Source organism: Eptatretus burgeri, unplaced genomic scaffold, assembly GCF_056783735.1.
Source record: "Eptatretus burgeri isolate ZD-2024b unplaced genomic scaffold, Ebu_testis_v1 Ebu_testis_scaffold_3183, whole genome shotgun sequence".
Lineage (NCBI taxonomy): Eukaryota > Metazoa > Chordata > Myxini > Myxiniformes > Myxinidae > Eptatretus > Eptatretus burgeri.
Window position 1 is genome coordinate 27,897 of NW_028225132.1, and position 27,620 is coordinate 55,516.

At 44.4% G+C, this 27,620-nt stretch overlaps 1 protein-coding gene and 1 long non-coding RNA gene across 6 annotated transcripts in view; one reads left to right on the forward strand and one right to left on the reverse strand.

Annotated features, from left to right (window-relative positions):
* The window catches only part of LOC147006370 (uncharacterized), a 31,937-nt gene extending 27,890 nt beyond the window's left edge, over positions 1 to 4,047 (reverse strand). For 2 of the 5 annotated variants that reach the window (XR_015054880.1, XR_015054881.1), the window contains exons 1-3: positions 3,822 to 4,034; positions 3,549 to 3,654; positions 3,309 to 3,421 (exon numbers count right to left, since the gene is read on the reverse strand). This is a non-coding gene — a long non-coding RNA (uncharacterized LOC147006370). Of the gene's footprint in view, positions 1 to 3,308; positions 3,422 to 3,548; positions 3,655 to 3,821 lie in introns of all 5 variants that reach the window. The other 3 variants (XR_015054882.1, XR_015054883.1, XR_015054879.1) reach the window with 3 other exon arrangements.
* A 401-nt stretch (positions 4,048 to 4,448) lies between these two features.
* On the forward strand, positions 4,449 to 22,230 carry LOC147006371 (uncharacterized). Its single transcript, XM_085868993.1, has 3 exons — positions 4,449 to 4,640; positions 16,733 to 16,881; positions 20,163 to 22,230. Exons 1-3 carry the CDS (start codon positions 4,569 to 4,571, stop codon positions 21,874 to 21,876), a joined length of 1,935 nt encoding a protein of 644 aa, XP_085725119.1. The 5' UTR covers positions 4,449 to 4,568; the 3' UTR covers positions 21,877 to 22,230.
* Positions 22,231 to 27,620: the final 5,390 nt, after the last annotated feature.

Consider the following 27,620-nt stretch of genomic DNA (forward strand, 5'->3'; position numbering starts at 1 on the left):
GGGAGAGGTGGTGGTGATGGGTGTGGGGGAAGTGATGGGTGGTAGTGGTGGTGGTGTGGTGATGGGAAAGGAGGGATGGTGATAGTGGAGATGGTGGTGATGGTTGAACTAATGGTGCTCGTGGAATATTTACCCATTTATTCACTCATCTATCGTAACTTGTCGATGTACTATTTTTGTTCATCTGGTAACTACTTTTCTGTTGAACATGCAATTTGATTTATAATGCTGAAAGTGTGATCCCTTTTGATAACTGTTAAAGGCAGAGTAACCTTTGGGGAGTCAACCTCAGGCTGGAGAGATGTAAATAAACTGAATACACACTGTACACCAGCGTTTGTTGTCAACTTAGAATATCCATGTCATAGTTATATTGTAGATTGGTAGAAGAAGAAGAAGAAGAAGAAGAAGAAGAAGAAGAAGAAGAAGAAGAAGAAGAAGAAGAGTTATATTGTAGATTGGTACACTGAGTGCCTCACACAAGTACAGAGTATATACAATACAAATTTATTTCATGGAAACAGACAATCTAACAAATCAGACAAGCAATTTTTTTTGGATATATCATAAATTTTTTCATGAAATCCCATGCATGGTTAATGGAATGTAAGTTGTTATTAAAAAGATCATTGATGGGTATTACAACCAGAACAAACATTTTAAATATTTATGGTGAAGATACATACACGCTAAAGATAGGATATGTTGTAAGTGAGAATTTTTTTTACAAAATTGATGATGCCAAGATACTAATTTGTGTCTCTACTTGCATGCTCAGAATGCCCCAGAATGCACCTACGAGCATCTAAAATTGCTAAATTTCCTGGGGGAAAACCCCCAGACCCCCGACAGAGTAAGGGGGGAGACCCCCCTCTCCCCCTCGCGCGCACCAATCGTGGCTGCCACAGGCCGCAAAATTATACATGTTGGCACTTATACCCAAGTCATTTTAAAACCCAGGGAAAACCCTGGATATATAGTTTGGTTAAAATAAACAATAGTTTGATTTCTCCTTTTTTTGCAGAGGGGTTTAAGGCAGGGTTGTCCCCTTGTCTGGTCTCCTTTCTGTACTTGCCATTGAGCCCCTTTTAGTTTGGTTGCAGGAGAAACTGTCAGAGGTCTCTGCTTCCCCAGAGGTCAGACATCCTTTCAGTCGATAATTTGTTGGACTTTCAAAGAGAAAGATGGAAGTCCGGTTGTGAAATTTCTGGCCTTTCTGGCTTCAGGTAAATTCGGATTATTGGTCAGATTGTTCTTGCAATGTTAAGAGCATTAAATAATCTGGGAGTTCAATTTAAGAACCTCTTTGAATCTGATGGCTTGCTCAACCAATCTGCTCTCCCTATGTTGCTTTTGAGTTATAATGGCAAATCTGTACCTGTTAACTCGATTGAGAAAGAGACTTTACATGACTTTTGTGTTCATTTTCTTTTTGTTGATTCAGAGAAAGGCTCTTTTGGTGTCCAATGGAAAGAGCACCTGTCAAATTTTTCAACCCTTTCTGAGCTTACTCCTGCATGATGAAGTCTATACACAACTCCAATTTCTAAACGTTCAGGCGACCTGCAATGGAGATTTTAGTGCATTGGATTCTTCCTTCTCATGTTTTGTTGCACAAATTTTCCAATAAAATTTTGGAAGTGTGCCTTTTCTGTGAGAACTGTGAAATGCTGTATCATGCATATGTTGGGTGCACAAGAGCTGTTCACAACATCTCAACACAGAGCTGTGTCGTTAAAATCTCTGGCTCACGCCCTTTTTAATTTTTTTGAAACTGGGTTTTGCCTTTTCTTCTGAGAAATTTATCTGTGGTTACTTTAAGTCCTCTGTACTTTAAGTGTATGCCCCGGTTAGAATAGGTGTATCATATCCCTGTGTCGTAAGAGGCGACCAGGGTTGCGTCAGGAAGGGCATCCGGCGTAAAACCTGTGCCTAATCATTATACGGATCATAACAGATGATCCGCTGTGGCGACCCCTAACGGGAGCAGCCGAAAGAAGAAGAAGAAGAAGACTTTAAGTCCTCTGTACGTAAACCTCAAAGCGCTTTGGTTAACTTTTTGGTCCTGAGGTGAAAATGTCAATTTACAAAAACAGAAATAAGAAGGTGGAAAGTGGTGATCTTTCTGCTTGTAATACATTATTGATTTCTAGTACTTCAATTTCTTCTTGAATCCAGCTGGAAAACTATTACTGAAGCAGGCATGGGGAAGAGCAGGACTTTATTGATAAATTGCGTGAAAAATGTTCTTTGTTGTGTAACAAATGAAAAACTTGGTTTTACCTTTTGATGTATTCATGAACTTTTTCTTACCGTATGATCTGTTTTCCAAAAAATGTTTCCTTAACAATGGTTCTTTGTTTTACAAACGTTTTGTAAAATATATTTTATGCTTTTGTAATAAAAGTCAAAAAGTCTGTGTCTGTCTGGATCTCTCTCTTCCTGTGTGCGTCTCTGTCTCTCTCTCACCGTGTCTCTCTCTCTCACCGTGTCTCTCTCTCTCTCTCACCGTGTCTCTCTCTCTCTCTCACCGTGTCTCTCTCTCTCACCGTGTCTCTCTCTCTCTCACCGTGTCTCTCTCTCTCACCGTGTCTCTCTCTCTCTCTCTCTGGCTCTCCCTCTCTCTTACTGTGTGTGTCTCTGTCTCTGTCTCTCTCTCTCTCTCTCTCTCTCTCTCTCTCTCTCTCTCTCTCTCTCTCTCTCTCTCTCTCTCTCTCTCTCTCTCTCTCTCTCTCTCTCTCTCTCTCTCTCTCTCTCTCTCTCTCTCTCTCTCTCTCTCTCTCTCACCGTGTCTCTCTCTCTCTCTCTCACCGTGTCTCTCTCTCTCTCTCTCTCTCTCTCTGGCTCACTCTCTCTCTCTCTCTCTGGCTCACTCTCTCTCTGGCTCACTCTCTCTGCCTGTTTGCCTGTGAGCAGGATATCTCAAGAAGTTGTGGAAGGATTCGGCCACAACTTGGGAGACAGGCTTGGTGTGTTTGTGACAAGGATTAAATGATTCGATTTTGGTGAAGATCTGGATCCAGATACTCGAGTTTTTAAAATGATTTTTCACCTTTGAGAGGTTGGGTTAAAAACGATGTGGAACACAAAGTTGTGGACGTGTTGTGTCGGTGCCAAGAACAAGCCGATTCGACTTTGGTTCAGGTGTGGATCCAGATACAGCGAGCGCATCCAGTGGGATTCCCGAGGGGGTTTTTTCCTTGGACAAATGCTGTGTTAACGTGCACAAATAGCTTATCGTGGCGTTTCATGGAAAACACCAAACAGAAGTAAAAATATTTATGTAAACCACAAACACGTACGATTACCTTTTGAAACAGTCGGTGTCGATGGCTGAACATAGTCGGTGTCCAATTGATGGAGATATAAAGGATGATACATGAACTCAGAAACACAAAGCTTGGGCACAGAAACACGAGGGCTGAGGAGAGAACCGAAACGAAACAATACCAAAGGTCGACATTAAAAAAAAGACCTTTAAAACCACATAATACTTTGTTCCATCGATGCCCGACATATTTGTGCAATGAATTATAATGAAGAAATACCTTGCTGCCTCTTCATGATCGGTTCCAAGGGGAGTTTGTCGTGTTGAGATTATGCGGCTGTTCTTCCGTTGGAGGACGTTTGGCGAATGAATAAAAGCCGTTGGACCTATTTTCGAACAAGGTCCAAATAATCACACAAATACATTACAAGGTATTCAAATGCATCACTGTGGGCTTGACAAACATATCTTGTGGTAACATGGTGTTCAAACGAAAGTATATCGATACAAATCAGTGGTAATGTAAGGCACTATTTCCTGATTGGGCACGTACACAAACTTATGAGTTGCGATGCGGTCCTCGCCAACGACACTGCACCGCGTGACCGGAAGCACGTCAGATGTAAATCAAGATCCCCACTTGATTAAATTGAACATTACCAGTAACAGCGCAAAGAAAACGAAAATATATCACATAATGAAACTATTTTTAACGACTACGAACGGCAAATATAATTGTGTGATGTCATGCAAAATCGGTACTACTGTTAAACACGAATCTGAAAGAAATTATGAGAAATGCCGACATCATTGAAGTGTTCTGTGCTTGTCGTGTCCACCACAGAATAACGGACTGGAGCGTCGATCTACCGTGATCTATGTAACGCACCGATGCGCGAAATAAGATCCTCACTGCCGCTTCTTCAGGGAGTGGGTGGACGAGGAAATGAAACGAACACACGTCTGTTGTACAGCGTCAGTAATCAGTGTTTCAACTTATCAAAATTAACGTTTTAAAATCCTGGTTCTCAATGATGGAAAAAGATTTGAAAGACAAAACATACGAGTTCGTCATCAACGTTGGGTCACGTGGTTTTCACCGTGAGAGATTAATTTGAACAAAAAATTATTAAATAAAGGTTGAGATATGAATAGAAACGATGCAAAGAGGGCGTGGCCACAGTCCAGTATGACGTCACAGTGGTTGTTCGTGATTACAATGAGAATTCCAACAACACGAAGATCTTAACACGGAGGTGTGTCGTTAAATCGTCAGTTCGTGGATTAGAGAACACCAGACATGTCGTGGTTTGTCATCGCGGTGTTCGTGCTCACCGTCCTCGGAAGTGGAGCGTCCCGTCCACCGCAGGAGGTAAGCAGGGATTGTCAGAAATGATGACGTTGTGCACTCGGGGAAGGTAGACAACACTATTGGGATATTAGGCCCGAGCCGTACAGAGGGTTTTGATGGGGGCAGGGGGGATTGGGGGCAGAGCTTCACCAAGCTGGATCACTGTGAACATGATGGCGTCGAATATTCACCAAGCTGGATCGCTGTGAATAAGATGGCGTCGAATCTTCACCAAGCTGGATCGCTGTGAACAAGATGGCGTCGAATCTTCACCAAGCTGGATCGCTGTGAACAAGATGGCGTCGAATCTTCACCAAGCTGGATTGATGTGAACAAGATGGCGTCGAATCTTCACCAAGCTGGATCACTGTGAACATGATGGCGTCGAATCTTCACCAAGCTGGATTGATGTGAACATGATGGCGTCGAATCTTCACCAAGCTGGATCACTGTGAACATGATGGCGTCGAATCTTCACCAAGCTGGATCACTGTGAACAAGATGGCGTCGAATCTTCACCAAGCTGGATCACTGTGAACAAGATGGCGTCGAATCTTCACCAAGCTGGATCACTGTGAACAAGATGGCGTCGAATCTTCACCAAGCTGGATCACTGTGAACAAGATGGCGTCGAATCTTCACCAAGCTGGATCACTGTGAACAAGATGGCGTCGAATCTTCACCAAGCTGGATCACTGTGAACAAGATGGCGTCGAATCTTCACCAAGCTGGATCGCTGTGAACAAGATGGCGTCGAATCTTCACCAAGCTGGATCGCTGTGAACAAGATGGCGTCGAATCTTCACCAAGCTGGATCGATGTGAACAAGATGGCGTCGTACCATCATACCTGTTGTGGGACGGGATTCCGCATCACTTTACCTCTGAGAGTGAAAGGATCGATGAACAGATAGAGAGATCAATGGTTTATCACTGTGAGGAGTTTTCAGGCGACATGTCGGTTTGTTATCAACATTTGGCGGGAAATAAAATACTATTTCATTAATTGAAGTCGTCGAACACCGATCGAAGTTCAAGTTCAAGTTTAATTCACCAAGTGATTCGTGACAGGAAACACCACGTGACACAAAAGGGAACAAATTAAATATGAACACACAGGTGTACATCCATGCAGTGTAGTTTACCTTTTAGAACATCACGAGTAAGTTCATCACTCAGGTGAATCCTCGACGTCGTGTTTGTGATGAACACTCGTGAGGGGGGAAAGAAAACACGAGAAACAATGAATTGGACACAAATTAGATGATTAAAAGCACAATTTACAATTACATTATCACAGGTAAACAAGTACATTCTCACAGGTAAACAACGACATTCTCACAGGTAAACTAGTACATTATCACAGGTAAACAAGTACATTCTCACAGGTAAACAAGTACATTCTCACAGGAAACAACTACATTCTCACAGGTAAACAACTACATTCTCACAGGTAAACAACTACATTCTCACAGGTAAACTAGTACATTCTCACAGGTAAACAAGTACATTCTCACAGGTAAACAGTTACATTCTCACAGGTAAACAAGTGCATTCTCACAGGTAAACAACGACATTCTCACAGGTAAACTAGTACATTCTCACAGGTAAACAAGTACATTCTCACAGGTAAACAGTTACATTATCACAGGTAAACAAGTACATTCTCACAGGTAAACAAGTACATTCTCACAGGAAACAACTACATTCTCACAGGTAAACAACTACATTCTCACAGGTAAACAACTACATTCTCACAGGTAAACAATTACATTCTCACAGGTAAACATTACATTCTCACAGGTAAACAACTACATTCTCACAGGTAACCAATTACATTCTCACAGGTAAACAACTACATTCTCACAGGTAAACTAGTACATTCTCACAGGTAAACAAGTACATTCACACAGGTAAACAACTACATTCTCACAGGTAAACAATTACATTCTCAAAGGTAAACAACTACATTATCACAGGTGAACAATTACATTCACACAAGCAAACAATTACATTCTCACAGGTAAACAACTACATTATCACAGGTAAACAACTACATTCTCACAGGCAAACAATTACATTCTCACAGGAAAACCATTACATTCTCACAGGTAAACATTACATTCTCACAGGTAAACTAGTACATTCACACAGGTAAACAACTACATTCTCACAGGTAAACAATTACATTCTCACAGGTAACCAACTACATTATCACAGGTAAACAAGTACATTCTCACAGGTAAACAAGTACATTCTCACAGGTAAACAAGTACATTATCACAGGTAAACAAGTACATTCTCACAGGTAAACAACTCCATTCTCACAGGTAAACAACTACATTATCACAGGTAAACAACTACATTATCACAGGTAAACAAGTACATTATCACAGGTAAACAAGTACATTATCACAGGTAAACAAGTACATTATCACAGGTAACCATCGGCCCCACACAACATGATTCGAGGATCTGATAAAATGTTACAAATACATCGAGGCAGGGATTGCCGGTCTTCTCGTCTTTCACCGTGCGTGATTCATTCCCACGAGGTGCGTGATTCATTCCCACGTCGTGCATGATTCATTCCCACTTCGTGTGTGATTCATAACCAACGTCGTGCGTGATTCATTCCCACGTCGTCTGTGATTCATTCCCACGTCGTGTGTGATTAATTCCCACATCGTGCGCGATTCATTTGCACGTCGTGTGATTCATTCCCACGTGTGTGATTCATTTCCACGTCGTGCGTTGTTCATTCCCATGTCGTGTGTGATTCATTCCCACGTCGTGTGTGATTAATTCCCACATCGTGCGCGATTCATTTGCACGTTGTGTGATTCATTCCCACGTGTGTGATTCATTTCCACGTCGTGCGTTGTTCATTCCCACGTCGTGGGTGATTCATTCCCACGTCGTGCGTGATTCATTCCCACGTCATGTGTGATTCATTCCCACGTCGTGTGTGATTAATTCCCACATCGTGCGCGATTCATTTGCACGTTGTGTGATTCATTTCCACGTCGTGCGTTGTTCATTCCCATGTTGTGTGTGATTCATTCCCACGTCGTGCGTGATTCATTCCCACGTCTTGCGTGATTCATTGTCACGTCGTGTGTGATTCATTCCCACATCATGCGTGATTCATTCCCACGTCGTGCGTGATTCATTCCCACGTCGTGCGTGATTCATTTCCACGTCTTGCGTGATTCATTCCCACGTCGTGGGTGATTCATTCCCACGTCGTGCGTGATTCATTCCCACGTCATGTGTGATTCATTCCCACGTCGTCTGTGATTCATTCCCATGTCGTGTGTGATTCATTCCCACATCGTGTGTGATTCATTCCCACGTCGTGCATGATTCATTCCCACATCTTGCGTGATTCATTCCCACGTATTGCATGATTCATTCCCACGTCGTGCGTGATTCATTCCCACGTCGTGCGTGATTCATTCCCACGTCGAGCTTGATTCATTCCCCACACCCTTCACACTGCTATCATCAGATATCACGCATTTCCACAGCATAAAAACTTCAATGGGATTTGTTTTTACATGAACGGCGAATTAACACAAACGTTCAGTGAAACACACGAACCAAGGAGGAGACGGGACCAGGTGATATCAAGGTTCCCTTCACTGTGCAGGTGACAAGTCACACCTGATGGAGGAATTCCTACGTTCGACGTTTTGTTTTATTCTGAATTAACCTGAGTGACTTATAAGAATGTTTCTAAAAAATGTGTAACCTTGTGATGTTGGGGGTGTGTGGAGCGTACACACTCAACACATGCAACACACCCAACACACCCAACACACCCAACACACCCAACACACCCAACACACGCAACACACCCAACACACGCAACACACCCAACACTCCCAACACACCCAACACACGCAACACACCCAACACACCCAACACACGCAACACACCCAACACACCCAACACACCCAACACACCCAACACACACAACACACCCAACACACGCAACACACCCAACACACGCAACACACCCAACACACGCAACACACGCAACACACCCACCACACCCAACACACCCAACACACTCAACACACCCAACACACGCAACACCCCAACACACCCAACACACGCAGCACGCAACACACGCAACACACGCAACACACGCAACACACCCAACACACCCAACACACTCAACACACCCAACACACGCAACACCCCAACACACCCAACACACCCAACACACTCAACACACCCAACACACGCAACACACCCAACACACCCAACACACCCAACACACGCAACACACGCAACACACGCAACACACGCAACACACGCAACACACTCAACACACCCAACACACACAAAACACCCAACACACCCAACACACCCAACACACACAAAACACCCAACACACCCAACACACGCAACACACCCAACACCCGCAACACTCCCAACACCCCCAACACACGCACCACACCTCACACACACACCCCCCCCAATACACGCACCACCCCCATCACACCCACCACACCCAACACACGCAACACACCCAACACACCCAACACACGCAACACACGCAACACACGCAACACACCCAACACACGCAACACACGCAACACACGCAACACACCCAACACACCCAACACACCCAACACACGCAACACACCCCCTGAATAGGAGACGTTTAGTACTCAAACCCGGTGTTTTTAAAATGTGTGTATAAAATCAATGTTAAATGATGACAGAGGGTCATCATACAGTTTCTCATTCAGGAAACCTTAAATGACCAGAAACCATAAAGAAACATTCCATATTCCCAACTTCAAGGTTCATCTAAAACATCTACATCTGGAGAGTGGAATATTAAATAATGATCCCAGAATGTTTCCCCTCCATGTCCTTGGAATGTCCTCTCTCATCATAACCCAGTTCAATGGTTTATTGAACACCTGAACCCCATATTCACCAAGGTAGGTCCATCTTACAATGGTATCTCATCAGGTCCCACTGCTTCACCATTTTTCATTCCTCTTAAGTCGGCTGTCTTGTCTGACGACACTTTCTTGGAGAAATCAAAGATTCCTGGAGGAGCCTTGAACAAGGAGTAGGTCAGTGAGTGTTGGACTTTTGGTACACAGTTGAAATCCCATATTTAATCTTCTTTCTTTGCCCTTTAAATTGTTATGATCCATCTTTGCTGTGAGGATGTGATGAGGAACAGAAAGAGAGTTTTTCTTTGGTTAGAATCTTTGCCTGGTGTTGGCGTTGTGGTGAAGGTGGTGGTTTGGGATCCTCGGGGTCCTGAGTTCGAGCCCCGCTAACCACTGAATTAACATCAGGGGTTGACTCAGCCTGTCATCCTTCCGAGGTCGGCGAAATGAGTACCAGCATGCTTTTATACTGTGTCGGAGTGGCGACCCGTCCAAGATTGTACCCAATAGCCAAGGAGACTGCTTAAGCACCAACGCTCTGCACGGAGTATGGTCCCAATCTCCTCCTCCAGTCACATCTCCAAGCTGGGCTCCAAAGCCAGTCGTCCAAGGGGCATCCGACGTCGTGTAAACTCCTTCCTTGGTACATCTGAGCTTCTAACCACCGACAAAGATTTCATCCACAGTGTGATGGAATGCTGCTCTCCCATCTGGGGTGGGACTCGTGTCTAACACCTCGCTCGACTTCACACTGTGGAAACCAAGGCTTTTTGGATCATTGGTATCTCCCGCGATGAAGCTCAGTCTTTGGGTCTCTCACTCTCTCACTGGAAGCAGGTTGGTGGTCTTTCTGTCTTCTACCGTCTCCTCTTAGTCCTTGCCCCCCCTCCCCCTTGCTCTGTCTGCAATCTGTCCCCCTGATATTTCCTCAGGGTGCCCAAGCCCCGCCAGGAACCCCCTTCTGAATGAAGAATCACTACTCACCTTCACTCTTTCATTCCTTATTTTTCCAGCCTCTGGAACAAACTCCCACACTCTCTTCAATCCCACTCTTTCCTCCAGCTCTTCTAAACAGCTGTTCACCACCATCTCATATCTTCCCCCATTCCAAAATCACACACCGTGCACCAAAGCAGTGGTCATTCAGCAAGAGTGAAACGGTGAACTCATTTGAATGTTGGAGACGCAATTTCCTTCATATTTTATCGCTCGATCCCAACGTTGCTCCCTTCCTCACCGAGGGCATCACCTGAGAGAAGAAGAGCAGAGCGTTCCCTCTTCATGGACTTTTGGATGATGGTGAGAGCATCCCCTTTGAGCGGCGTCGCACTGCCCAACAGAAAGTCACCGCACTGGAACTTATGCTGGGTCAGGTTGCAAACTACTGTCCTGTGATATCCCATAACACCATAGTCCGAAACTCCACTTCCGTAGCCAACATATGGCAGTCGATTCGACAACATTTTGGATTCCAGTCGACGGGTGCACACTTCATTGACTTTGCAGCGATACGCCATAACCCTGACGAGCACCATGAAGACTTGTACCAACGCCTGATGGCGTTTGTGGAAGATACCTTGCTTCGCCGAGATGGTGGAATCTCCCACCACAACCAGGTGATCACTGAAGATGAGGAGTTATCCCCCTCGCTGGAGAACTTTGTTGTGCTCAAATGGCTTCGTCTTGTTCACAGTGGACTCCCCGGATTCGTCAAACAACGCTATGGAACCGACCTCAGGCCCCGCACCTTCGCCTCCATAAAGCCGGAGATATTCCAGGCGCTTGACTCACTATTGGATGAGCTCCACACTGCTGAAGATGCAATGTCATTGCGTACTATAACGTCTCGATTACAAGCCTCCCGCCCGGCATCATTCCCATCGTCAAAACCCCGTCAAGTCCTTTCGGGGACTCGTTCCAACAACCTTACGAAGTCCTGTCCCCTCTGCAAACAAGTACGTCGTACTGATTACAGTCATTTCCTCAGTGAATGTCCTTTCCTCCCCGAACGAGATCGTCACTACATTCCAAGAGCACGCCAAGCCGGCTGACATAACTGAAGAGTCAGACGACGAGCCTGGAGGCATAACATGTGCCCATGGGGACAAGGTAGTTAGTAACACAGATTTTACAGAACTGGCCACTACCCCACGTGTCCAGATTCGCCAGTCTCAATGTCTCGACACCTTCCACGGTCACCACACAACCCGAGTCACCATTGACAGCGGTGCCACGGGAAACCTGATTTGTGAGACAACTGTAAGAAATTTAGGAGCCAAGATTCAGAAGAGTGCGCAGTTCGCTCTTCAGGCTGATGGATCGTCCCCTCTTCAAATTGTTGGTGAGACCAGACTGACATCGACACGTGATGGAAGAGAATTTCAGTTTGAGGGCCTGGTCGTCAAAAATCTTGACGTGGACGTACTGATGGGAGCGCCTTTCATGGATTCCAACGACATCTCAATCCGCCCTGCGAAGCACCAACTTATCCTGGGTGATGGCACCACGTACGTGTACGGGTCTCAAGGAAGGAGCCTTGATCATCATGCAGTTCGCCGAGCTCACGTACAACGTGCGTTGTAGTTCTGCGTTGTAGTTCTGCGCGTGTCAGCCCAAGACATCATTTCCGGCCGTACCAAACTGCCCTTTACCAACATAACTGCTTGCAAGGCAGTCCAGGCAGAGTGCGCAGACCGAAGGCGGACTCATGCCCACTTGGTTCAGGGCACCCGCCCATCAAAGCAACCAACACGAAGGACATCAAGCGATACCTCCAGGTCACTTCAGTTTCCAATGATGGTCTAGTTGTAGTCCGTCGGGACCACACCTTGTCCTCGGCATGTGAGTGCATCATTGTCCCACGTCAGGTGGTCAATGGCTTACTTACAGCATCACACATTCAACTGGATCATCCGAGTCGCCATCAACTCAGATCCGTGATTCACCGCTATTTTTACGCTCCTGGCTTGGACAGATCAATCGACCAAGTAACCTCGAGGTGTCACCAGTGTGCTGCATTGTGCAGCGCACCCCACACCATTATCAATCAGTCCACTGGAGATCCACCCCCCACGCCCCCCCCCCCCGGTGCTGTTGGTGTATCTTTCGCAACAGATATCATCAAACACAATCACCGGCTAATTCTTATATTGTGAGAATGTACCACTTCTACACTACATCCTGTATTGTGGAGAACGAACAACACATCACTCTCCGTGATAACTTGATCCGCTTATGCATAGAGCTCCGGCCATTGGATGGACCTCCTACTGTCATCCACACTGATCCAGCCCCCGGCTTCACACGTCTGGTCCACGATGAGCTTCTTCAGCACCATCGGATGTGCATTGAAATTGGTCGTATTAAAAATCCCAATAAAAATCCCATCGCCGAGAAGGCAGTTTGTGAATGTGAAGACGAACTCCTACGACAGGCGCCTACAGGAGGACCAGTAACCCCACTGGCCACTGCCAGTATGAATTCACGAATTTGTGCACGGGGCCTCTCAGTCCGAGAGATGTGGTGCCAGCGGGATCAGTACAACAATCTGCAAATCCCTTTCTCGGACCTACAAATGATACAAGCTCAACACCTCCTTCACTCCATAAACCACCCCCATAGTGAGAAGTCCAAGGCACCCATGGGGTCTTTCGAGGCCAATGTGTCAGTGGAAGTCGGCGATTCGGTTCATTTGTACTCCGACCGCAACAAGTCATGTGCAAGAAACCGTTACCTCGTCTCTGCCACAGATGGACCCTGGTGCAACATACGTAGGTTTGTGGGGTCCTAATTGAGGAGTGCAGCTTATCAGGTCAAAAAGTCTGAATGCTACAAAGTCCCGGACTACCGGAAGGATACGCTTCCACTCCCTCGCAATCAGGTGCATGGTGGTTCACTGCATACCGAGGACGTTTTCCTTCAAGCAGCAACAAAACCACCAGATCCCCCATTCATCCCTATGAGTTATCTTCACCTGCCAACAGTGCTGGATCCTTGCCAATCCCTATCAGCCAAGTACTAGATCCTGGTTCTGGTACATCGCCGAAACTTAACACCCATCTACCTGATTGCTCCCAATCTATTGAGACCATCACACAACGCACCATATTGAGACTAAAAAGCGGTTACACCATTACGTTGTTCTGTCCTCCGTGTCTGTGTGGACACGGGGTGAGCGTGCAGGGGCCATTCCAGGTGAGCGTGCTGGGGCCATTCCAGGTGAGCATGGTTTTGGCCCACTCGGGCAGGTTGTGTGATGTTATAGTTGATTTCAACCTCATCAAGATTGGTGTTTTGGCCCTGGTGCTCCACTGGGGAATCCCATTAACCTTTGCGTCGCAGGGCCCGGACGAAGGGGGTCTTCACTTGGTATTCCCCCCCTCCCACCCCCCCCCCGGGCCCATTCTGGCTCTCGGCGGCTCTGAGTACTCCACCACCGAACTCCACAAAACTCACAAATCCTCGATTTCCCAAGAAACCAACAACAGATGGATAGGGGTGAAAACTTCACCTTCGTCCACTTTCGGTGGAGGATGTGTTGAGAAAACGGGATGGTGGGGTGGGAATCCATTCAAAGCTATCAATTTATTACATACGCATGTTCACACACACACACACACACACACACACACACACACACACACACACACACACACACACACACACACACACACACACACACACACACACACTGTTCACAGGAATACCAATGAGATGGAGATGAATCAGGACGTGCACCATTACTCACTGAGTGAACTCCTTGATAACAAGATTTAACATTAAAACCATCAATGGAGTAAACACACGTCCGTTGTACAATGTCAGTATTATCAATATCCCAACTTATCAAACTGAACGTTTTTAAATCCTTTTCTCATTGGTGTAAAAATGATTGAAACACAAAACACGAGATGTTAATCAACTTTAGGTCATGTGGTTTTCACCGGAAGAGCTTGATCAGAACAAAAAATATATAAATAATAATATCGAGGTGAAAATATGAACAGAAACGAGGGAAAGGGGCGTGACCACACTGTGATGTCACAATGGTTGTTCGTGGTTACAATGAGAATTCCAACAACAGGGAGATCTCAACACAGAGCTGTATCGTTAAATTGTCAGTCTGTGGATTAGAGAACACCAGACATGTGGTTTCTCATCGCGGTGTTCGTGATCACCGTCCTCGGAAGTGGAGCGTCCCGAACTCCACAGCAGGTAAGTAGGGATTGTGAGAAATAATGTACTGAACTCGGGGAAGGTACACAGCACGGGGGGAGTTGTTTTTATTGTAGTTTGGGATATCAGTTGGGGTGTGAGGGAGGAGGTGGGGTGTGGGGGAGGAGGTGGGGTGTGGGGGACGAGGTGGGGATGTGGGGGAGGAGGTGTGGAACTTCAATAAGTTGGATCTCTGAGATAGAGCTTGATGACGCCGAAACATCATGCCCACTGTAGGATTGGATCATACACACAGCACACTGTACCACCATGTTTCATGTGAGCACCTAACACACCCAACACTCAACACACCCAACACACCCAACACTCAACACACTCAACACACCCCACACTCAACACACTCAACACACCCAACACATCCACACTCAACACACCCAACACACCCAACCCACTCAACACATTCAACACATTCAACACATTCCACATACTCAACACACCCAACACACTCAATACACCCAACACACTCAACATACTCAATACACCCAACACACCCCACACTCAATACACCCAACACATTCAACACACTCAACACACCCAACACACTCAATACACCCAACACATTCAACACACTCAACACACCCCACACTCAATACACCCAACACATTCAACACACTCAACACACCCAACACACTCAATACACCCAACACACTCAACATACTCAATACACCCAACACACCCCACACTCAACACACCCAACACACCCAACGCAGCCAACACACCCTACACCCAACACACCCCCTGAATAGGAGACGTTTTGGACTCAAACCCGGTGTTTTTAAAATGTGTGTATAAAATCAATGTTAAATGATGACAGAGTTTCTCATCATCACATCATACAGTTTCTCATTCAGGAAACTTTAAATGACCAGAAACCATCAAGAAACATTCCATATTCTCAACTTAAAGGTTCATCAAAAACTTCTACATCTGGAGAGTGGAATATTGAATAATGATCCCAGAATGTTTCCCCTCCATGTCCTTGGAATGTCCTCTCTCATCATAACCCAGTTCAATGTTCATTGAACACCTGAACCCCATATTCACCAAGGCAGGTCCATCCTTACAATGGTATCTCATCAGGTCCCACTGCTTCACCATTTTTCATTCCTCTTAAGTCGGCTGTCTTGTCTGACGACTCTTTTTTGTGGAAATCAAAGATTCCAGGAGTCGCCTTGAACAAGGAGCAGGTCAGTGAGTGTTGGGACACAGTTGAAATCCCATATTTAATCTTCCTTGTTTGTCCTTTAAAATGTTGTGATCCATCTTTACCGTGACGATGTGATGAGGAACATAAAGAGAGTTTATCTTTGGTTGGAAACTGCAGGTGAACTTTCCGCACCAAGTAAACTTGGAATTTGTCCCTTCAAGGTAAAATCTCCTTCATGTTCGTGTCGATGGAGGAATCTTCACGGTATACCTTGAGTGTATCTCGTACCACACATTGCACTCCGTGTGCAGTGGAAATTGATCCCGAGAATATCCATCTCAGGGTTGGTGGAGTTTCACAGTTTACACATTCACCTCTGACCCTGGGTTCAAATCTCGATCCCTCCATAAACTACCACCCTGGTGTTTCACATGTAATGTGTGTTCCAACCATTGGAGGAACATTAAACATGAAGGATTCATCCGCCAACACTCATTTATATTGGATGTTAAAGATCCCACGGTGTTTTTTGTAAATGGTCGGCGAGCTATCGCCAGCATTCTGAACAAATGACAAATTACTTCCCAAACCCTCTTACAAACCTGTCCTTAACAAGCGTGGTACAAAAGGTAAACTCTCGAACATTCCATAAACCATTGTGTTTGTTCTCTAAAATTGTTAAGAACATGTTATTTTGTCACGAACTTTTTGATTTTGTAAAATAACAGTATAAACATTGTTTAGTTTAATTATAAATGAAATAAACATGTTTCCTACCCCTGGCCTTGTCTATTTCCCCAACTTTTCCAGAACGATGCTGTTGAGGATGGAGGGATGTCCCTGGGTCGTGATGTCGTGTTCGTCGTGATTGCCTCCCTTTTGTTTGTCGGTGTGATTATGTTTAATCCATCTCGTTGGTTCAACAAGACGAGGTTCAGGAGAAAGCGCTGCATTCACTGGTAAAGAACACAAATAACTTTTCATCAATATTTATACCTTCATCCAAGGGGACACGATAAAGGCTGTGGATGTCGTATGAAGTCCATTTTGGTGGGAACACCCACACTTGTTACGCCAAAGAGTTTAAAAAATCCACAATTTTAATTTTGTGGAAGTTGGTGATGGTGACCATCTTGGATTTCAAAATGGCTGCCATGAAGAAGTCCACTGATGCTGTGTAAAATCAAAGTTAAATTTGGTGTAAATACCAACATTTGTACTGATTGAGGTTCAAAATATAAATGTAGATTTACTAGCAGAAAAGATTTGTAATCACTTTCGACTTCAAAATGGCTGTCATAGTTAGATCTTGTGGAACAATACTCATTTTAAAGGGAGGGGACACCTTCGGTGAGCTGTCACTTTGGTGAGCTGTTTTCAATTATACTTGTGTATTAAATAACCTGAGTATCAAAAAAAACCTGTGAAAGTTTCAGCTCAGTCTGTCTTGTAATTCATGAAAACACAGTTGAAGGCAAACACAATATGAAACAAGGACACTTGGTAGAGCGTATACCTCCAACATGATGGCATTCAACATACAGTGGTCCCCTGAGAGTTATTACATTAATATACGTTCAGATAGTCCCTTCCTTCTTGTCTCATGGGTCAAACGGGACAGTGCGTTGTGTGAATCTCATGATTCGGTCTGATAAAATCACTGAACTCATTCTGATTCTTTTTCGCCATTTCCGACGTAAATCCAAGCAAGGGGTCCTCATGGGGCCAGCGGGCACTACCCTTGGACACCCGCCTGTAGAAAACCACGGCCAAATCCTTCGCTGTGAGAATGGGTCCTCACAAAGGCCAATCAGGGAAAAACAACACACAAAATGATAACTTACAGCACGCACGTGGGGCACTCTTTTCAACCCATTTCTGAGTCTAATAATTATATATGTCCTCTTTTCAATCCAAATCTACATTAAATAATTATATCTGTCCTCTTTTCAATCCAAATCTACATTAAATAATGATATCTGTCCTCTTTTCAATCCAAATCTCCATTTAATAATTGTATATGTTCTCTTTTCAATCCAAGTCTCCATCTAATAATTATATTTGTTTTTTTTTTAAATATATTTTCAATCCAAGTCTGCATCTAATTATTATATCCAACCTTTTCCTTCGATTCATGACACAGATCAGGGCCGGCATCACGCACACCACCGCTTTTGATAAATGACCACATGCTCAATGGCGGCGGTCCCACGTGCAGTCCCGGGGTAATTTATGATCGCACACAGAGCAGGGCACGAATGGCACACATCTTGTTCGGGTCTGTGCATGTGTTTACCATAGCATCTTACCATCGGTCTTCACTGACCACCACGGCCCCAGGTGTCTCCCGCGGATGACAAACGTCCACTCGCCTCTCCGCCCGGCGAGGCTGCAGCCAGGCAGGGGCGCGCTGTACGGCTCGGGCTGCATGGCTTACAGACAGGCAGTGCATTGACCGGCGCTGACTGCGGGTCGCCGTGGACGGCCTGAGTGTCTGGTGCAGGCCATCACAGCCAGCCTCTGTGCTGTCCGGGGCCCAACCAGAGCGCCCGATTTGGGTAACGACACGTCGTTTTGGATCATCACCCTTGCCCGCACGACAACGTCTAAAACAGTACGGTTAGCGGGGCTTTCGGTCGTCGTGTTTCCTGCTCAGCGTTCCTCGTCTACTAATTCCGCCTTCAACACCAATTCACCTGCTGACTCCGCCTTCTTCACCGCCTCGTCCTTGACTACACTCACCCACCTGATCCTGTCTGCCTTTCTCCACCCACTGCTCCGGACTCTGCCTTCTTCCACCCACTGGCTTCTGTCTCCGCCGAAAGTCTTTCCTTCATGCCTGACGGTTGCGCCCCATTCTCTGGATCGATGCTTTGCTGCTCGAAGTACAACGAAGCGGGAGATGACGCGCCAGCTGTCAGGGAGGTATCACCAAGCGGAGCATCCCCCCAAAACATACTGATAGCACGGTCGGTCAATCTTGTAAGAAATTGAGAGACCGTTAGCCTCATTTCCTCTCCTCTTTCTTCTCATTAACCCTTCTTCATCTGGATGTGTGTGTGTGTGTGTGTGTGTGTGTGTGTGTGTGTTTGTGTGTGTGTGTCTGTGTGTGTCTGTGCCTGTCCTCGCTTAACCTAAGAGTGTGCAAGAATTATATCGGGATAAATCTGCGATGTGTCTGCTTTTGTAAGTTTCTTGTATTATTGGCACACCACACTTTTCTTCCTGTCCCTGCTTACACACAACAATAAAAACTACTCATCGCTTAGCGAGTGCGTGCCCCCCGGTAATTAGATCACATGATTATTTTTCCTGGGAACCGGATAAACCAGACAGAGGACCTGAGGTCACGTGGTTGAGTTATTGGTGTTCACGGTCCATTAGCGACCCGCCGCGTCACGGAATTATCGGTGTGCGACGGCCTGCAATTCGGGCGAGTCTGGTGGGAAACCGAGATAGCTTCCCCCCCCCCCGGGTGGTCTTCTCACGCAACCCCCAGTCCACAACAATATTATCATCAATCTTTCTATTTACTCTGTTACAGTTTTTCTTTGAGCTCTTTCTTTTATAATTCGATCGATGTTGAGTATTCCAAAAAGTCCACATCCCATTATCTTCATCTGTGATGTATAAATGAGGTTATTTAATTATTTGTATGCAGTTCGTGATATGAACAATGTCCCACCCACGTGACACAAGTTTAAACCTCTGATTGCAAGTTTTTATTCACACAAAGTAACAATGATGTCTTTAGGAAGATTTTAAAAGGTTTATTATTGAACACTTGTTGTGAATAAAAAGTAAAACTCACTTATATAGTGTTGATTTCCAAGGAATAAGTTGGTTGTTCTTCTGAGATGGCGGATATTTTTAAATGAAAGATGTAATGGCCGCCAAATAACATCATGAAAAAATGTAACAATGGAATTCCAGTGAAGTGAGAGATAATTTACAAAAAGTTACATGATTTCCTTCTTCATCAAAAACAAACACAAAGGTTCACAACATCCTCCACCATTACATTAAATTATTTAAATAATCAAGTGTGATTCATCGTTCCACACTGATCATTTGGACCTTGTTTAAGTTACATCTGCATTCTCGATATTCCGTATCCTGTAGCATTGTAACACTCGTGGAACATGTTTGTTTATGTTTTATAAAACCATGTATTCAACACTTTACAGGTGATGGAATACTTCATTTTACCTTGAACTGAGAATGTTTGTTTCTCTTGCAGTGTGAAATGTGGATGTAAAATCAAAAGGAGACAACTGAAAGATGAGCCACCATTGGTAAATGATGTTCAGGAAAACAAACTCCTTGAAATGCAGAAACTGGAGGGAACTGAGGTTCATGATGTGAAGGAAAAAATGGAGTTCACAGTGAAACAGAACTTCGGAAATGAAGAACAAGAGGAAGAACATTATCAAGAGGAGCAAAATAAAGTTTTACAAGCACAGAAAGAACAACTTCAGGAAAAAGAAAAGATGTTGCTCCAAAAAAAAGGAGATCTCATCCAAAGAGAGAAGTTTGTTCAGGACAGAGAACGTGAGTTCATGGAAATGGAAGCGCAAAGGAAATTGAACAAAGAATTGTGGTTAAAGGAGGAAGATGTACGGAGGAAACGAGAGGAGGAACAGCAGAAAGAGAAGAAGGAAGCAGAGCAGAAGAAAATAAATGAACAGGAGAGGAAGAAACAAGAAGAGTTAAAGATAAGGGAGCAGGAAGAATCCAGACGATCAAATTGGGAAAAGGATTTTGAGGATGAGAAATTTGAAGTTTGGATCTGGGAAAAGCGTAAAAACACAGAACGTAAGAAGAAAATGGTTGAAGTAGAAAAGAGAATGTTAGAAGTTAAAAAGTGGAAGCAAGATGTTCAGCAAAGAGAGAAAGAATTGCCGATATATCAGGAACAGGAGCTGGAACGACAGGGCGTGTTTGATGCCTTCATGAACGGGAAAGATGAAGAGCTAAAGAAACAGCAGCTCCATATCCACCAAAAGGGAGAGAAGCTTCATAATCGACAATGTAATCTGAATAAATCGGAGGGAGAGTCTCGTCTGAGAGAGAAAAAGGAACAAGAACACAGAGAGCAATGTGAAGTTGCCTGGAAAACAAGAGAGTTGATTCTCATGGAAAGAGAACAACAGATAAGAGAGAAGAAACGTCATGTGGAGTTGAGGGAGCAACAGGTCCTGGAGAGAGAAACCAAATTGCAAAAAGCAGGAAAACTTGCTGAGGAAGGAGTTGATGAAGTAGTGCTTCTCATAACTGATGATGGGCGACAGAAGCAACAACTGAAACAGCAGGATGTTGATTTGCTCCCACCTGAACCAAAGCCTCAAAGTGATGAAGGGCGGCAGCAGCGACAACAGTACAGTGTTGTTCTTCAATGCCAACCGAAGCCTCTCTGTGAAGGCAGGAAACAACAAGTGAAACAGCATGATGTTGATCAGCTGCCGGCCGAACGTAAGCCTCACCATTCGTCTCAGTCCAAGCTTGTCAATGATGAACCAGCGGAGATAGAAAGGCGTAAAAATAACCTCATGTTCCGTGGAGTGAAGGAGGGAAAAGGGGAACATGACAAGGAGGTTGTGACAAAATTAATTAAAGCCATGAACCTGAACATAGAGCCCGTACGCACTTTCCGCGTTGGACGGTACATTGAGAACACATTCAGACCTATGAAAGTTGTGTTCAGTTGTGAGTCGGATCGGAATCTTGTTCTTACCAATAACAAGAAGGTTCGCAATTTAACTGATCCCTCTCTCTGGACAAAAAACATTTTTATCACTCCGGATTACACTCAGCTCCAAAGGGAAAAACAAGAGATGCTGCTGAGTGATCTTGAAAAAAAGAGGGAAAGTGACCCAAACGGGAGATATACCATCAAAGGAGATAAAGTAGTCCTCCTGAAGAATCCCAAGGGCAAGCCTCATCTCCAGAGATAACGACCTTCCCTCCTCATCTCCCACCTCCTATAACAGACTCCTCCGTGACACACATTTAAGGGGGAAAAAAATATTAAAGGGGGAAAAAAAAACACAAAAAAAAGCTTAAAGGGAAAAAAAACACAAAAAAACAAAAAAAAAACATTTAAGGAGAATATTCCGTTGAAACAAATTCACTTTGACGCAGGGTCTCTTTCAAACACGTGAATGTACCTGAGATCATGTTGGAGCAATCACTGAAACATCTTTTGATCGGACAGTCATGGACAGGGAGTTCACTCCTGATGGACATCTTGCATTTCATGAGGACAGGAACCTGAACTTTCACAGTGAAGGAAGGAAAGATGAGGAAAACCATGGTGGGATCTTGTTGTTGGTGAAAATCAATCTATCACCATCTTACATTGTTCATTGGCTGGCTCGCGAACGGAAGCCTCACCCTGATGATGGCAGCAACAGCAGAAGCCATATTGTATGCAGGATCTTCAACAGGTAAGCACTCTTCAATACTTTGGGGCAGGTGGGTTGAACACACAATGGGTGCAAACACAGCCAACCACAAGATCAAAACATCAAGAAAAATTTGTTTTGAGACTTCGTCTTTTACAGACATTGATGTAAATACTTCCTTCCATGAAGAAGTGTCCTTAATTGTGGAGATAATTGTAATTATTTTTGTGGGAAGGTAACTTCTTGGGGTGATCATCCCCATGCAGAATAAACAACAACAACTTTAACTCCCTTCGATTGGATGAGATCACCTGATTCACCTTGTCATCTGTTGCCTGTTCCATCTAGGCCTTTCCTTTTGTTTTCTTTTTTGAACAAGTTATCAAACTGATTGAGATATCAATGTGTCTAAGCTTTCATATTTCTATTGTTTTTCCAAAGGTCCCTCAGAAGAGGTGCTCGTTCCCTCCTCCAACCCTCACCTGAAACCTTCCTTCCGGTTGGAACGTAAGTTGACAAGATTCTTCCTTTACATTACAAATTACAATTTAACACTTTGTCTAAACTACCTGTTCTTCACCTGCATCATGTCCCATTTTGTCTGTGCCTCAGAAGTGTTGAGGACAAACACATATTTTGCTGGATTCTAAAACTTACAAGCACCAAGCAAATCTTCCCGTTGGTCGAAGTCTCGCATGAGTGTTCATGTATCTGTACAAAAGTAATTCTGCACACCTGGATGATCATTGAAATTGTTTGAAAAACTTCAGTGCAAATCCAGTGGGAGTTTGTGATGATGAAAATAAAGATGTGAAATTGAAGGCAAAAAAAAGGCAAAATTGAATTGAGATGCAGAAAACAATTGAGAGGATACAGTATTTCCAGGATTGTGTTGGAAGGATTGATAATGATGGAGGTTACGATGATGTCACTCTCCAGTTGTTTTGACTTCCTTTTGTTGATGTGTGTGCAAACGAAGAAGTTGTAGTCATGGCCGCTGGAGAAGGTGTCATGTTTGGCAGTGGATCCATCATCACTCCATCGACTCAGCGCTCCAGCAAGGTAGGATGAAACATTAGACTCTTACAGATGGTCGATCCAAGATGTTTTTTTAAAGAAACGTGAGTCTCCAGAACGACAGTTACTGAAACCTTCCATACACCTAATTTAATCACTTACACCCTTTTTACGTCCATGTTTTTCAATTTGTCATTTCCTTGTTTGTCTGTCTGTGGATAATTGTGTGTGTGTGTGTGTGTGTGTGTGTGTGTGTGTGTGTGTGTGTGTGTGTGTGTGTGTGTGTGTGTGTGTGTGTGTGTGTGTCCTCAATAACTCCAAGACCATGAAACCTCACAGCCTGAAACTTTACAAGGATGTTGAGGGAACTCCAAGGGAGTGCAAGAATGAAAACCGGTTGTTTGGCTTCATTCAAACACCCCTATTGAAGATAATTAACGGCATTATTTAATTAACCTTAAAAAAAGGCTCATCCTTCATCACTTTGTTGTCCCTCGCTGTTCGTGTTTTTTTGGGGGGTATTAATTTATTTATTTATTTTTGCATTTTTTTGGCCTGCTCAACAGTGCCTTGACTTGGAATAGGCCACAACAATTTCTTAAAGATAAAGTGGTGACAAATATTTTTTCACTTTCCTCAATCTTATCATCGAATGCCTCATCTTCATTATTCATACCTTCAAATCGCTTATAAACACCTGGAGATTCCAGTGTCCATGGCTTTGTTTCATTTCTGCACATACGATAACCTCTAGAGTCTGTTATTAATGTTAACATTTCTGTGTGATCTTTCATTATCCACTCGTCACTTCCACGTAGATACATATAAAAAATAACGTTCACATCTCACATCAACAGTCTGTGTTGGCCCTGCAGTCCCTCTGGTGTTGCCTCACCCACTGATAATGTTGTGCAATTTTCTTGAAAGGCAGAAGGACAGGAAGATAGAAGTGCACAAAGATTAACAAAATACCAGAGCGGCAGGAACTCCGTGACATCAAGAAGCAAACACAGCAACAATGACTGCATTCTACCCTCCCATATCCGCATCTCCAGTTCAAGCCAATGAAACCTTTGTTGCCCCTGTGTGAAGCGGGGCCATCGCCGTAAAATACAAAACACACAGGAAATGGCACTCTGTGTTGAGGCGCGGCGGTGAAGGTCATGTTTAACCCTCGACCTGTCAAAGATCCCCGGGGGGTTAAATATCACGGAAAGGTAAGCATTGGTCTTATTTGCTCTCTCCCAACTGTCTCCCTCTCTCTCTCCCATCACCCGCCACCCCGCTTCGTATTCCTGTCAGCGAAGTGATGGATGGTACTTGCTCGTAATATAATATGAAATGTGGAACTCCATATGAAACATATACATATTATGTCTTGTTAAAGGCCCAGTCACACCTTGACGTTTTAGCCAACGTATGCCGATTTTTGAATTTTTTTTCTAAAACGCTGGCAAACGTTGAATACGTTATGGGTAAGTTTTGATAACATTAAGAGCACGCTGGCATACGTCGTAGTACGTTGCCATAAGTCGTTGTACGTTGGCTTTAAACGTTGTACTTTTCGGTTGTCCTCAAATTTTTTCATGCTTGAAATTTCACGACGTATGTCGGCGTATGACTCACACGTTCCGCTACGCTGGCCACAAGTTGTAGGCACGGTCTGCGATCGTTGACAGACGTCAACACATGCTACTTGTAAGTTAATCATAAGTTGAGACACGCCGAGGTAATGTTTAGCGTACCCGAAACTTATTTGTAACCTATGATTAACGTGTTGTTGGCACGTTACGCGATCGTTGCCACACGTCGACAGACATTACTTTTAAGTTACTCATAGGCTGAAAGACGTCGGTATAATGGATCGTCCTTGCGTCAGCGTCCACGGCCACGGCCAGGACACTTATTTGCAGCATTCTTCAAACTTTTCTTCGGCATGACGAGGATGTTCACACTTCGATGTCGAGCTTGGCTATGATTCCAATTGTCTATCGGCAGCGTCTATTTAAAATAGTCGAGTTTGAGCGTTTTAACACGTTCAGAAGAAACGCTTCAAATTTCCAAACCCCAGCGTCAAAAAAAAACAAAAAAAAAAACAAAGGCGAGTGACAGCAATTTAAATCGTTCATTGTAAACAATGAAACTAGCTGAGTGGTACCATTTCAAAGTCGTTGAGTGTAAAAAAAATCCAATTGTTGAGCGCAAGCGTCTACTTTCAATAGTGGAGATGCAGCCATTTAAATCATTGAGTGGCATCCTATGAACCTACCCGTGGACACGCGGACGCAAGGACGATCCATCATAACCCACACCCTCCCCCTCACACCCACCTACTACTGCCAACATGAACAAACTACTACGAATACTCATACTAACACTGATACTGATACTGATACTGATACTGTTACTGCTGACATGGACATCGACTCAAAAAGGAACTCGAAAACACTGTTGGGTTCCCCTTTTATGAACACCATTTTTATATACCAATTCCCAAAACCGCTGGGAACACGTCTTTATATGGCAGTTGTAAGCGAGAAAGACATTCATTTTTTTTTTGTGTCGACCGGAAGACGTCATTGGAATACGTCTACAAACGTCGATGTGTGTTGGGACGACGTAAAGAATTGGTTCAAAGCACGTCAAACATAAGTTAGAAATAAGTTTCGCGTAAAAAAGACATTACCGCGACGTCTTTCGACTTATGAGTAGCTTATAAGTAGCGTTTGTGGACGTGTGTAAGCGTCCGCATATCGTGTGTAAAACTTATCCCCATCGCATGCGGAACGTGTGTCATACGCCGAGTACGTCGTAAATTTTGAACATGTTCAAAATTTTACGACGTACTCTACTTACTACGACTTATGAAAGCGTATTTAGCGTTGTACTCACGTATACCAAACTTACCCATACCGTATTCGACGTGCCCCAACGTTTTAGACACACTTTTTGTTACGTCGGCATATGCTGGCAAGATCGCCAAGGTGTGACCGCGATTTTGACCCTTCCATTTCTACGGCAGTTATGATTCGAATCGTTGTGCGTCAGCCTTTTAATAGGCTACGTCACGACATCGTCGGCGATGCGTGCAACGCGCTATGCCTGAGTGAGACTATCGTTGGGCATCGGTTGTGTAGGCCGACAACAGGTTCAGCATTCGTTGGTATAAGTTATCTAAAACACAACGAAACGTTCTGTGTAGTTACCAATGCGTTACACATAAGACCAAGTCGCTATGAATACGTCCGAATCTTCAAAAAAAAAACATCAAAAGTTCAACGTAAGCCAGCGTTTTACATACATTTTAACACGTTGCCATCGCTGGCTAAAACGTCAAAGTGTGACCGGGCCTTAAATCTCTCTCGCCACATCACAATAGTAAAGGAGGAGTTAGGCGTTAAACACGATGATATTTATTAAACATCGGGCAAATACCCCCTGGGCGCTCACCTGTTCGCGGCTGGATAAGATAACCAGGGAATCACTAACTGATATGGATGACCCACAAAATACAGGATCATCACACCGTTTTAAAGCCTTTTTCCCTGAGCAGGGGTCAGCTTTTTGCGGGCTCCAATCATGGTCCCCTTTCTTGTGGCAGTTTTTTTTTTACGGCTGGATGCCCTTCCTGACGCCAACCCTTTTGTCGCCTTCAACACGCAGGGATAATTACCAGAATACTGATGCTCATTTCACCGACCTCGGAAGGATGACAGGCTGAGTCAACCCCCCTGACGTTAATTCAGTGGAAAGCGGGGCTCAAACTCAGGAACCCGAGGTTCCCAAGCAACCACCCTAACCACTAAGCCAACACCAGGCCACCACCCACAAAATACATCATGGAGAAGAAAGTAAATACCCATGTGTTTTTTTTTAATGTCCTGAACAAACTTTGTGACATCATGGGTGATAAAGGTTGTGTTTCAGTTTCATCGAAATTGTCTGTGAAAGGAAATTAAAGTTCTGGGGAAGGAAGGAAATGCATATGTTGTGAGCCAACCCCCCCCCCCTCATAAACTCTGTCAGACGCCGATTTGATTTTTTTTTTTGTTTTTGTTCATGCTGTGAACAAACTTTGGTACTTCCTCCGTGATGAAGGTTGTGGTGAATGTTCATTGAAATTGTGTGTGTTGTTTTAGAGAAGAAGCTGCAAAGTGTTTGTGGATGGACAGACTGACGGACTACATGCCATCCCATAAGCTCTCCGGAACTATGTTCCAAGTGAGCTAAAAATGAGGGTGTAAGGGTGGTCAATGTTTGTCCCGGTTTGACCGCCC

What these genes read in the sequence shown, in the direction of transcription:
- LOC147006371 (XM_085868993.1), top strand. Translation starts at nt 4,569, where the DNA reads ATGTCGTGGTTTGTCATCGCGGTGTTCGTGCTCACCGTCCTCGGAAGT. An exon ending in CGTCCCGTCCACCGCAGGAG is followed by an intron (nt 4,641 to 16,732) that starts GTAAGCAGGGAT and finishes CAACTTTTCCAG; the next exon opens with AACGATGCTGTTGAGGATGG. An exon ending in AGAAAGCGCTGCATTCACTG is followed by an intron (nt 16,882 to 20,162) that starts GTAAAGAACACA and finishes TTTCTCTTGCAG; the next exon opens with TGTGAAATGTGGATGTAAAA.